Source organism: Salmo salar, chromosome ssa09 (genome assembly GCF_905237065.1).
Source record: "Salmo salar chromosome ssa09, Ssal_v3.1, whole genome shotgun sequence".
In the NCBI taxonomy this organism is placed as follows: Eukaryota; Metazoa; Chordata; class Actinopteri; order Salmoniformes; family Salmonidae; genus Salmo; species Salmo salar.
The window spans coordinates 149,083,110-149,096,475 of record NC_059450.1 but is presented as its reverse complement, the minus strand read 5'-3'; the positions used below and the strand labels follow the sequence as shown (position 1 = coordinate 149,096,475).

At 48.4% G+C, this 13,366-nt stretch overlaps 1 protein-coding gene across 1 annotated transcript in view; it reads right to left on the bottom strand.

Annotated features, from left to right (window-relative positions):
- LOC106591151 (slit homolog 1 protein) overlaps nt 1-13,366 on the bottom strand; it is a 56,753-nt gene that overhangs the window by 24,263 nt on the left and 19,124 nt on the right. The window contains 10 exon segments of the mRNA XM_045687032.1: nt 2,015-2,083; nt 2,464-2,602; nt 2,763-2,929; nt 5,938-6,081; nt 6,539-6,682; nt 6,970-7,044; nt 7,124-7,268; nt 10,241-10,264; nt 10,899-11,062; nt 12,702-12,845. Coding sequence (XP_045542988.1) covers nt 2,015-2,083; nt 2,464-2,602; nt 2,763-2,929; nt 5,938-6,081; nt 6,539-6,682; nt 6,970-7,044; nt 7,124-7,268; nt 10,241-10,264; nt 10,899-11,062; nt 12,702-12,845 — 1,215 coding nt within the window.

Sequence of the window (13,366 nt, the reverse complement as noted above, 5' to 3'; positions counted from 1 at the left end):
ACTCACAACAGACACACTAACAGACAGTAATGCTTAACTCACAACAGACACACTAACAGACAGTAATGGTTAACTCACAACAGACATACTAACAGACAGTAATGCTTAACTCACAACGGACACACTAACAGACAGTAATGGTTAACTCACAACGGACACACTAACAGACAGTAATGGTTAACTCACAACAGACACACTAACAGACAGTAATGGTCAACTCACAACAGACTCACTAACAGACACACTAACAGACAGTAATGCTTAACTCACAACAGACACACCAACAGTCAGTACTGGTTAACTCACAACAGACACACTAACAGACAGTAATGGTTAACTCACAACAGACACACTAACATACAGTAATGGTTAACTCACAACAGACACACTAACAGACAGTAATGGTTAACTCACACCAGACACACTAACAGACAGTAATGCTTAACTCACAACAGACACACTAACAGACAGTAATGGTTAACTCACAACAGACATACTAACAGACAGTAATGCTTAACTCACAACAGACACACTAACAGACAGTAATGGTTAACTCACAACAGACACACCAACAGACAGTAATGGTTAACTCACAACAGACACACTAACATACAGTAATGGTTAACTCACAACAGACACACCAACAGACAGTAATGGTTAACTCACAACAGACACACTAACAGACAGTAATGGTTAACTCACACCAGACACACTAACAGACAGTAATGCTTAACTCACAACGGACACACTAACACAGTAAGTAACTCGCCGCTTAACTCACAACAGACACACTAACAGACAGTAATGGTTAACTCACACCAGACACACTAACAGACAGTAATGCTTAACTCACAACAGACACACTAACAGACAGTAATGCTTAACTCACAACAGACACACTAACAGACAGTAATGGTTAACTCACAACAGACATACTAACAGACAGTAATGCTTAACTCACAACGGACACACTAACAGACAGTAATGGTTAACTCACAACAGACACACTAACAGACAGTAATGGTTAACTCACAACAGACACACTAACAGACAGTAATGCTTAACTCACAACAGACACACTAACATAAGTAATGGTTAACTCACAACAGACACACTAACAGACAGTAATGCTTAACTCACAACAGACACACTAACATAAGTAATGGTTAACTCACAACAGACACACTAACAGACAGTAATGCTTAACTCACAACAGACACCCTAACAGACAGTAATGGTTAACTCACAACAGACACACTAACAGACAGTAATGGTTAACTCACAACAGACACACTAACAGACAGTAATGGTCAACTCACAACAGACTCACTAACAGACACACTAACAGACAGTAATGCTTAACTCACAACAGACACACCAACAGTCAGTAGTGGTTAACTCACAACAGACACACTAACAGACAGTAATGCTTAACTCACAACAGACACACTAACAGACAGTAATGGTTAACTCACACCAGACACACTAACAGACATTAATGCTTAACTCACAACAGACACACTAACAGACAGTAATGGTTAACTCACAACAGACACACCAACAGACAGTAATGGTTTAACTCACAACAGACACACTAACAGACAGTAATGCTTAACTCACAACAGACACACTAACAGACAGTAATGCTTAACTCACAACAGACACACTAACAGACAGTAATGGTTAACTCACAACAGACATACTAACAGACAGTAATGCTTAACTCACAACGGACACACTAACAGACAGTAATGGTTAACTCACAACAGACACACTAACAGACAGTAATGGTTAACTCACAACAGACACACTAACAGACAGTAATGCTTAACTCACAACAGACACACTAACATAAGTAATGGTTAACTCACAACAGACACACTAACAGACAGTAATGCTTAACTCACAACAGACACCTAACAGACAGTAATGGTTAACTCACAACAGACACACTAACAGACAGTAATGGTTAACTCACACCAGACACACTAACAGACAGTAATGGTCAACTCACACCAGCTGCAGGTGTTTGAAGGTGGACAGTTCTCTGGGCACCATGCTGAACTGGTTCCCATCCAGATACCTGAGAAGAGGAGGAGGAGGAGGAGGACACTGTGGTTAAACAAAGAAACTAAGTTATACCAGCTATTAGTCAGTAAGCCTTGTCCTAGCCAGAACAGCCTATAGGGTTATACCTACCTATTAGTCAGTAAGCCTTGTCCTAGCCAGAACAGCCTATAGGGTTATACCTACCTATTAGTCAGTAAGCCTTGTCCTAGCCAGAACAGCCTATAGGGTTATACCTACCTATTACACAGGTAATACGTTATATAACTAAGTGCTAACTGGTGAACTGAGAATGTAAGAAAAGTGTATTGCAGATCTCTAAGCCCTAACCCCTAGCACCCTTCCCTTTGTCTCCTGCCCCCTTGCCCTGACCTCTAACCCCAATTTGTGACTTACAGTTCAGTGACGTTGCGGGGCAACCCCTTGGGCATGGCCTGGAGGTGTTTGTTACTACAGCGGACCACCGTCTCTGTACAGGTACACTCACTGGGACACTGAGGACGAGCTACACAGCTACTCTCCTCCAATACAGCACCTGGGAGAGAAGGGAGACTAGTTAAAATATTTAGAAATTGAACATACTTATATCACTTTCGATCAATGAAATTATAAAATCTCTATGTGTCCTTGTGTGTGATGTGTGTTTCTGCGTGAGTCCGTGCGTGTGTGTGTGTGCGTGCGTGCGTGTGTCGTACCGTCGTCGCAGCGGAAGTCTGGTGCTGCTACGTCCTGTAGTGGGATCTCTCTGAGGAAGGAGGGGCTCTGGCAGCGAGGGTTCCCTGTTACGATTCGTCTAGAACGAAGCCATGCCCCCAACCACGCCAGACGACAGTCACAGTTAAACGGGTTGGCCAGCAGGTTCCTGAGGGAGGGAGAGGTGGGGGAAGAGAGGAAGACAGAGGGGGGAGAGAGGTGGGGGGGGAGAGAGAGGTGGGGGGAAGAGAGAGGTGAGGTGGGGGGAGAGAGGTGGGGGGAGGGAGAGAGGGGGCGGAAGAGAGGAAGACAGAGGAGAGAGAGGTGGGGGAGAGAGAGAGATGGGAGGAAGAGAGAGAGGTGGGGGGAAGAGAGAGAGGTGGGGGAAGAGAGAGAGGTGGGGGGAAGAGAGAGAGGTGGGGGAAGAGAGAGAGGTGGGGGAAGAGAGAGAGGTGGGGGAGAGAGAGAGGTGGGGGAAGAGAGGTGGGGGAAGAGAGAGAGGTGGGGGAGAGAGAGAGGTGGGGGGAGAGAGAGAGAGGTGGGGGGAAGAGAGAGAGGTGGGGGAAGAGAGAGAGGTGGGGGGATGAGAGAGACGTGAGTGAAGAGAGGAAGACAGAGGGAGAGAGAGGTGGGGGGGAGAGAGAGAGGTGGGGGAAGAGAGAGAGGGGGGGAGAGAGAGAGGTGAGGTGGGGGGAGAGAGAGGTGGGGGAAGAGAGAGAGAAGGGGGAAGAGAGAGAGGTGGGGGGGAAGAGAGGAAGACAGAGGGAGAGAGAGGTGGGGGAAGAGAGAGAGGTGAGGTGGGGGGAGAGATGGGGAGAAGAGAGAGAGGTGGGGGGAAGAAAGAGAGGGGGAGAGAGAGAGGTGGGGGGAAGAGAGAGGGTGGGGGGAGAGAGAGGTGGGGGGAAGAGAGAGAGGTGGGCGGAATAGAGAGAGGTGGGGGAAGAGAGAGAGGTGGGGGAGGAAGACAGAGGAGAGAGAGGTGGGGGGAAGAGAGGAAGACAGAGGGAGAGAGAGGTGGGGGAAGAGAGAGAGGTGGGGGAAGAGAGGAAGACAGAGGGAGAGAGAGGTGGGGGGAAGAGAGAGAGGTGGGGGGAAAGAGGAGAGATGGGGGAGAGAGAGGTGGGGGGAAGAGAGAGGTGGGGGAAGAGAGAGAGATGGGGGAGAGAGAGAGGTGGGGGGAAGAGAGAGAGGTGGGGGAAGAGAGAGAGGTGGGGGGGAAGAGAGAGAGGTGGGGGAAGAGAGAGAGGTGGGGGGAAGAGAGAGAGGTGGGGGAGAGAGAGAGGTGGGGGAAGAGAGAGAGGTGGGGGAAGAGAGAGAGGTGGGGGAAGAGAGGAAGACAGAGGGAGAGAGAGGTGGGGGAAGAGAGAGAGGTGGGGGAGAGAGAGAGATGGGGGAAGAGAGAGGTGGGGCGGAAGAGAGAGAGGTGGGGGGAAGAGAGAGAGGTGGGGTGGAAGAGAGAGAGGTGGGGGAAGAGAGGAAGACAGAGGGAGAGAGAGGTGGGGGAAGAGAGAGGTGGGGGAAGAGAGGAAGACAGAGGGAGAGATAGGTGGGGGAAGAGAGAGAGGTGGGGGAAGAGAGAGAGGTGGGGGAGAGAGAGAGAGGTGGGGGAAGAGAGAGAGGTGGGGGGGAAGAGAGAGAGGTGGGGGAAGAGAGAGGTGGGGAGAGAGGAAGACAGAGGGAGAGAGAGTGGGGGAGAGAGAGAGGTGGGGAAGAGAGAGAGGTGGGGGAAGAGAGAGAGGTGGGGGAGAGAGAGGTGGGGGGAGAGAGAGTGGGGCGGAAGAGAGAGAGGTGGGGGAAGAGAGAGAGGTGGGGGGAAGAGAGAGAGGTGGGGGAAGAGAGAGGTTGGGGGGAGGTGGGGGGTGGGGGGAGAGAGAGAGGTGGGGGGGAGAGAGAGGTGGGGTGGAAGAGAGAGAGGTGGGGGGAAGAGAGAGAGGTGGGGGAAGAGAGAGAGGTGGGGGAAGAGAGAGAGGTGGGGGAAGAGAGGAAGACAGAGGGAGAGAGAGGTGGGGGAGAGAGAGAGGTGGGGGAAGAGAGAGAGGTGGGGGAAGAGAGAGAGGTGGGGGAGAGAGAGAGGTGGGGGGAAGAGAGAGAGGTGGGGGAAGAGAGAGAGTTGGGGGAAGAGAGGAAGACAGAGGGAGAGAGAGATGGGGGAGAGAGAGAGGTGGGGGAAGAGAGAGAGGTGGGGGAAGAGAGAGAGGTGGGTGGGAAGAGAGAGAGGTGGGGGGAAGAGAGAGAGTTGGGGGAAGAGAGAGAGGTGGGGGGAAGAGAGGAAGACAGAGGAGAGAGAGATGGGGGAGAGAGAGAGGTGGGGGAGAGAGAGAGATGGGGGAGAGAGAGAGGTGGGGGAGAGAGAGAGGTGGGGGAAGGGAGAGAGGTGGGGGAAGAGAGAGAGGTGGGGGAAGAGAGAGAGGTGGGGAAGGAGAGAGGTGGGGAAGAGAGAGAAGTGGGAAGGGAGAGAGATGGGGAAGAGAGAGAGGTGGGGAAGGGAGAGAGATGGGGGAAGATAGGAAGACAGAGGAAGAGAGGTGGGGGAAGAGAGAGAGGTGGGGGAAGAGAGAGAGGTGGGGGGAGAGAGAGAGGGTGGGGGGGAGAGAGGTGGGGGGAGAGAGAGAGGTGGGGGGAAGAGAGAGAGGTGGGGGAAGAGAGAGGTTGGGGGGGAAGAGAGAGAGTTGGGGGAAGAGAGAGAGGTGGGGGAAGAGAGAGAGGTGGGGGGGAAGAGAGAGGTGGGGAAGAGAGAGAGGTGGGGAAGAGAGGAAGACAGAGGGAGAGAGAGGTGGGGAAGAGAGAGAGGTGGGGGATGAGAGAGAGGTGGGGGAGAGAGAGAGAGGTGGGGGGGAGAGAGAGAGGTGGGGGAAGAGAGAGAGGTGGGGGAAGAGGGAGAGGTGGGGGAGAGAGAGAGGTGGGGGAAGAGAGAGAGGTGGGGGAGAGAGAGAGGTGGGGGAAGAGAGAGAGGTGGGGGGAAAGAGAGAGGTGGGGGAAGAGAGAGAGGTGGGGAGAGAGAGAGGTGCGGGGAAGAGAGAGAGGTGGGGGAAGAGAGAGGTGGGGGAGAGAGAGAGGTGGGGGAGAGAGATGGAGGGAGAAATAGGGGGAGAGAAAGAGAGTGTGAGAGCGAGAAAGAGAGAGACAGTCAGTCTATAACAGAGTTCTAAAACTCTTCAAGGATGATTTGTGTCTTACAGTGTAGAGAGGTTGGGCAGTGTGTCGAAGGCCCCAGGCATTATGGTGTGGAGCTGGTTGTCATAGAGAGACAACAGGCGGACGCTGGTCAGACCAGTGAAGCTGCCGTTATGGATACAGCTGATACGGTTGTTCCTCAACATCCTACAACACACAGAGACACACAGAGACACTGTAGTCATTGGTGAAGACAGCATTTTATATTGATGACGACAATTATCCTTCAAGACTTTTGAGTTGGCCATTTTCATTATTGCAATAATTAAATCGATATTAAATAAAGATGATCGTTTGAAGAAATGACAAAGTCTCCTTCAGTGTGAATTTCCACGACAAATAGCAATAAGGCACATCGGGGTGGCCAGAAGAAGACAGGCCACCCCTCAGAGCCTGGTTCCTCTCTTAGGTTTCTTCCTAGGTTCCTGCCTTTCTAGGGAGTTTTTCCTAGCCACCGTGCTTCTACATCTGCATTGCTTGCTGTTTGGGGTATTAGGCTGGGTTTCTGTATAGCACTTTGTGACATCGGCTGATGTAAAAGGGCTTTATAAATACATTTGATTGATTGATGATGATGATGATAATGATGAAGGTGCTAACTCACAGCATGCGGAGGCCGCCCATGCCCCTGAACATGGTCCCTCTGACAGAGTCCAGGTGATTGGCTGTCAGGTGGAGCTCCACGACAGACCCCGCCCCCTCAAACACTCCGTCCTCGATCTCTGAGATCTTGTTGTTGCTAAGGTTACTGAAAAACACATTATGCTTGTTACAAACAAACAAACCAATAGTCAACTGAATTATCCAATAACATACAAGACAAGTGGCCTTTTATGGTTACTAATGAATAGATATGAATTCCTTTTAGATATTGGTTTGAAATATTATGCCTTGTTACACCTCATTAGCAGTTACAGTATGTTTATTAATTATATTATTATTAAAATGTTTATGAATAAATGTGATGAATTAATACAAAAAAAATCAACAATGGTGGTTAACTTAACACTTCAGAAGTAAATTGAGAGAGCGTACATTTTCTTGAGCTGAGAGAGGGTCTTGAAGACACCGGTGGCTTCCAGCACTGAGATGTCATTGTTGTTGAGACGCCTGAGACAGGAGGAGAAAACGGTCAGAGAACAGACAGAAAGCAGCAATAGATAACATTATACTGTGTGTATGTCCTTACAGCTCGGTGGTAGAGGCAGGTAGGTGTTGGGGGAACTTGGTGAGACGGAGGTTAGAGCAGTCCACTACGTTAGCTTCACAGCGACACTTAGCGGGACACACTGGCTTACTGTTACACTCATTATTCAGACGGGTGTCTTCTGTACCTGTACACATAGAGCACACCGTATTATCACACAGAAGACTCCGTATTGTCACACAGAACACACTGTATACATACCACCACAGTCAGAGGCTGGCACAAAGACAGCATTGAATGAGCTGTATTCCGCCATAAGCAAACAAGAAAACGCTCACCCAGAGGCGGCACTCCTAGTAGCCGGGGACTTTAATGCAGGGAAACTTAATAAATCCGTTTTACAACATTTCTATCAGCATGTTAAATTTGCAACCAGAGGAAAAAAAACTCTGGACCACTTATACTCCACACACAGAGACGCATACAAACTCTCCCACGCACTCCATTTGGCAAATCTGACCATAATTCTATCCTCCTGATTCCTGCTTACAAGAAAAAATGCAAGCAGGAAGCACCAGTGAGCACAAGTGGTAAGATGAAGCAGATGCTAAGCTACAGGACTGTTTTGCTAGCACAGAATGGAATATGTTCTGGGATTTCTCAGATGGCATTGAGGAGTACACCACATCAGTCATTGGCTTCATCAATAAGTGCATCGATGATGTCGTCCCCACAGAGACCGTACATACATACCCTAACCAGAAGCCATGGATTACAGGCAACATCTGCACTGAGCTAAAGGCTAGAGCTGCCGCTTTCAAGGAGCGGGACTCTAACCCGGAAGCTTATAAGAAATCCTGCTATGCCCTCCGTCGAACCATCAAACAGGCAAAGCATCAATACAGGACTAAGATCAAATCGTACTACACCAGCTCTGAAGCTCGTCGGATGTGGTAGGGCTTGCAAAACATTACAGACTGCAAAGGGAAGCACAGCCGAGAGCTGCCCAGTCACACAAGCCTACCAGATGAGCAAAACTAATTCTATACTTGCTTCAAGGCAAATAACACTGAAACATGCATGAGAGCACCAGCTGTTCCAGAAGACTGTGTGATCACTCTCTCCGCAGCCGATGTGAGTAAGATCTTTAAACAGGTCAACACTCACAAGACTGCAGGGCCAGACGGATTACCAGGACGTGCACTGCGAGCATGCGCTGACAAACTGGCAAGTATCTTCACTGACATTTTCAACCTCTCCCTGTCCGTGTCTGTAATACCAACATGTTTTAAGCAGACCACCGTAGTGCCTGTGCCCAAGAACACTAAGGTAACCTGCCTAAATGACTACCGACCTGTAGCACTCACATCTGTAGCCATGAAGTGCTTTGAAAGACTGGTCATGGCTCACATCAACACCATTATCCCAGAAACCCTAGACCACTCCAATTTGCATACCGCACCAACAGATCCACAGATTATGCAATTTCTATTGCACTCCACACTGCCCTTTCCCACCTGGACAAAATGAACCCTATTTTGAGAATGCTATTCATTGACTTCATCTCAGCGTTCAACGCCATAGTGCCCTCAAAGCTCATCAATAAGCTCAGGACCCTGGGACTAAACACCTCCCTCTGAAACTGGATCCTGGACTTCCTGAAAGGCCACCCCAAGGTGGTAAGGGTGGGTGACAACACATCCGCCACGCTGATCCTCAACACAGGGGCCCCTAAGGAGTGCGTGCTCAGTCCCCTCCTGTACTCCCTGTTCACTCATGACTGCACGGCCAGGCACAACTCCAACACCATCATTAAGTTTGCCGATGACACAACAGTGGTAGGACTGATCACCGACAACGACGAGACGGCCTATAAGGAGGAGGTCAGAGACCTGGCCCTGTGGTGCCAGGACAACAACCTCTCCCGCAACGTGATCAAGACAAAGGAGATGATTGTGGACTACAGGAAAAAGATGACCGAGATGCCCCCATTCTCATCGACGGGGCTGTAGTGGAGCAGGTTGAGGGCTTCAAGTTCTTTGGTGTCCACATCAACAAACTAGAATGGTCCAAACACACCAAGACAGTCGTGAAGAGGGCACAACAAAACCTATTCCCCCTCAGGAGACTGAAAATATTTGTCATTGGTCCTCAGATCCTCAAAAGGTTCTACAGCTGCACCATCGAAAGCATCCTGAATGGTTGCATCACTGCCTGGTATGGCAACTGCTCAGCCTCCGACCGCAAGGCACTACAGAGGGTAGTGCAAACGGCCCAGTACATCACTGGAGCCAAGCTTCCTGCCACCCAGGACCTCTACACCAGGCGGTGTCAGAAGAAGGCCCTAAAAATTGTCAAAGACTCCAGCCACCCTAGTCATAAGACTGTTCTCTTTGCTACCGCATGGCAAGCGGTACCAGAGAACCAAATCTAGGTCCAAGAGGCTTCTAAACAGCTTCTACCCCCAAGCCATAAGACTCCTGAACATCTAACCAAATGGCTACCCAGACTACTTGCATTGCCCCCCCCCCACCACCTCTCCCCCCCTTTTACACCGCTACTACTATATAGTCTCACTATTGTTATTTTACTGCTGCTCTTTAATTACTTGTTACTTTTATTTCTTATCTGTATTTTTTTCAACTGCATTGTTGGTTAGGGGCTCGTAAGTAAGCATTTCACTGTAAGGTCTACACCTGTTGTATTCGGCGCATGTGACTACTAAAATTTGATTTGATCACATAGAACACACTGTCTTATCAAATATAACATACTGTATTTACATATACAACACACATAGAATTAGGGTTTCAAATGTCCGGTAACTTCCACAAATGTCCCAAGTTTTCCATAAACCCAAGTGAAATGTTCCTGGAATCAGGAGGGAATAAGCAGGAAACCTGGGAATTCTGGGAAAGTTCCCGGAATTTTGCAACCCTACATAGAACACAGTTTAGTATTTTCATACCCAGTTACTGTTTAGCATCCAACATGCCTGGACACAACACAACACAGAAGTCACAGTTCATTCGACATGTTCTATACGTCACACATGAGCAGGTCCAATGTGCAGGACAGATACAGATATACAGTATAATATACTACAGTATGTATATACAGAAGTACACATACGGATATGTAGAACTAACACACACGTACCTGGGATGTGGTACTGCTCCTTAGCTACCATGGAAACAGAAAAACAAGTTAAGTTTACTGACAGTTTAAGGGGGATGGCATCAGCATATAGAATATTCATATATACTGTAGAATGCAGCAGCTTTGTGATTTTTCAAATGTTTGTTTTCCTACTCTAAGATAGATATATCTATATCTCTGATGAATAAGAAAGCAGCAGCTCCTGGCCCTGTAACGTGTTGTTTTCTGTTTCATATATAACTACGTCATCTCCATGGTATCATGGTTTCACATAACTCTATGTAATGCCTTATAACCTGTCATAACCTGTACCAGCTCTAAAGCACACAGATCAAGGAGCCATTACTGGTTTCACTGGAGCTGGGTTGGCAGATAACGCTGGCAGATAATGCTGGCCTATAACGCTGGCAGATGAAGGGAAAGAGTGCCGTGTGTGTGCTGGGACGGAGCCTTTCATAAGTTGGAACAAGGTGATGTAGCTAGACACACACACTGCAGGCACACACACACACACACACACACACACACACACACACACACACACACACACACACACACACACACACACACACACACACACACACACACACACACACACACACACACACACACACACACACACAGTCAGATGACCACAGACAGACAGACACACACACACCAGAGCAACGGAACTTCTTGCTCTTGATCTGCCCGATGCGTTTGTTGGCCAGTCTGCGTGGGCTGGCACAGCGGGCACCGCTGGTCTCTATGGGGTTGGACCTCAGGTAGTCTGCCAGCCATTTCAGGTTACAGTCACACACAAACGGGTTCTGGGCCAGGTGACTAGGGGGAGAGAGGGGTCAGAGGTCAGGTTATAAAAGAATATGGAGGGCCCAACCACTTCTGGTTTTGTTTATACCTGGTAGTTAATTGATTCCAGGTCCTGGACTCCCCAAACACTTCTGGTTTGTTTCTACCTGACCGTTAATTGATTCCAGGTCCCGGACGGTCTAAACACTTCCGGTTTTGTTTCTACCTAGTAGTTAATTGCACTCACCCGGTGTCCCAGGTCTGAATTAGTCCCTTATTACAAGGAGAGGATGAAAAGCAGAAGTGTTTGGGCCCTCCAGGACCATCATTGAACAGACCTGCTCTAATATTATATGGATGTGAAGACTTCATCTGTATGCATCAGTATGTAGGATTGAAAATGTATGTATGCCTGTTTGGGTAGTGTATTTGACAGTACCGTAAATTCCGGACTATAAGCCGCAACTTTTTTCCCAGGCTTTGAACCTCGCGGCTTAAACAATGACGCGGCTAATATATGGATTTTTCCCGCTTTCAATTTTTTTTTCTTCAAAAAAACACATTCTGTGACGTGCTCAGTTTTTTGGCGGCATGAAGCTTTCATTAGACCAATGAAATTGCTGAACGGGTTAAGGTCAAACAACTTTTTTGTTTACTGTTTAGATTAAATCGAGCGCTCTCAAACTTCCCATCATTCTGATTACGGTAGTCATTTTGTCACCCTCATCATGGCAAAGACACGGAGAAATGCATATGATGCAGCTTTCAAGTTGAAGGCGATTGATCTGGCTGTTGAAAAGGAAATAGAGCTGCTGCACGGGAGCTTGGTCTTAATGAGTCGATGATAAGACGTTGGAAACAGCAGCAGGTGAGGAATTGACTCAGTGAAAATAAAGCCAACTAAAGCTTACTGCAATTTTTTTTTGTTACAAGCCGTGTTTCGTTAAAGCCTATTTATTTATGTTACAAGCCGTGTTTCGTTAAAGCCTGTGTAAAGTTCATTTGTTTCAATGTACCGGTAGGCACCTGCGGCTTATGTGCGGCTTATTTATGTTCAAAATAATATATATTTTTTAATTCAGTGGGTGCGGCTTATATTCAGGTGCGCTTAATAGTCCAGAAATTACGGTACACCTATGCATACCACAGTGTCTGTATACTGTGTGAAGGTGTGTGTGCATCCGTGCGTGTGTGTGCATCCGTGCGTGTGTGTGTGTGACTCACAGTACTGTGTGGGGGTGTGAAAGTGTGTGTGCATCCGTGTGTGTGTGAGACTCACAGTGTCTGTATACTGTGTGGGGGTGTGAAGGTGTGTGTGTGTGTGTGTGTGTGTGTACGTGTGTGAGAGAGACTCACAGTGTCTGTATACTGTGTGAAGGTGTGTGTGCATCCGTGCGTGTGTGTGCATCCGTGCGTGTGTGTGTGTGACTCACAGTACTGTGTGGGGGTGTGAAGGTGTGTGTGCATCCGTGTGTGTGTGTGTGTGTGTGTGAGACTCACAGTGTCTGTATACTGTGTGGGGGTGTGAAGGTGTGTGTGTGTGTGTGTGTGTACGTGTGTGAGAGAGACTCACAGTGTCTGTATACTGTGTGGGGGTGTGAAGGTGTGTGTGCATCCGTGTGTGTGTGTGTGTGTGTGTGTGTGTGTGTGTGTGTGTGTGTGAGAGACTCACAGTGTCTGTATACTGTGTAGGGGTGAGAAGGTTCCTTTAGCTAGGGTCTGGATCTTGTTGTCGTAGAGAGACAGCAGAGCTAGATTCTCTAGGTCCTGGAAGGCTGTGGCTCGAATACAGTGGATCTTATTGGCATTCAGGAGACTGGGAGAGGGAGAGAGAGAGAGAGAGAGAGAGAGAGAGAGAGACAGAGGGGAGAGAGAGTGAGGATGGAGAAAGAGAGAGAGAGATGGGGGAGAAAGAGAGGGAGTGAGGGATGGAGAGAGAGGGAGAGCGATAGAGAAGGAGATAGAGAGAGGGGGATGGAGGGAGAGAGAGAGAGGGGGATGGAGGGAGAGAGAGAGAGAGAGAGAGAGAGAGAGAGAGAGAGGGAGAGAAGAGAAGAGAAGTTCCTAAACTAAAAGCACATACTGTATATCAGGCTCTGGTCAAAATTAGTGCACTACATGGGGAATGATTTAGGAAGTAGACAGTATAGTGCACTACATAGGGAATGGGGAATGATTTAGGAAGTAGACAGTATAGTGCACTACACAGGGAATATGGTGTGTTTTAGGAAGTAGACAGTATAGTGCACTACATAGGGAATAGGGTATGATCTAGGATGTAGACAGTACAGTGCACTACATATGGAATAGGGTATGATCTAGGAAGTAGACAGTATA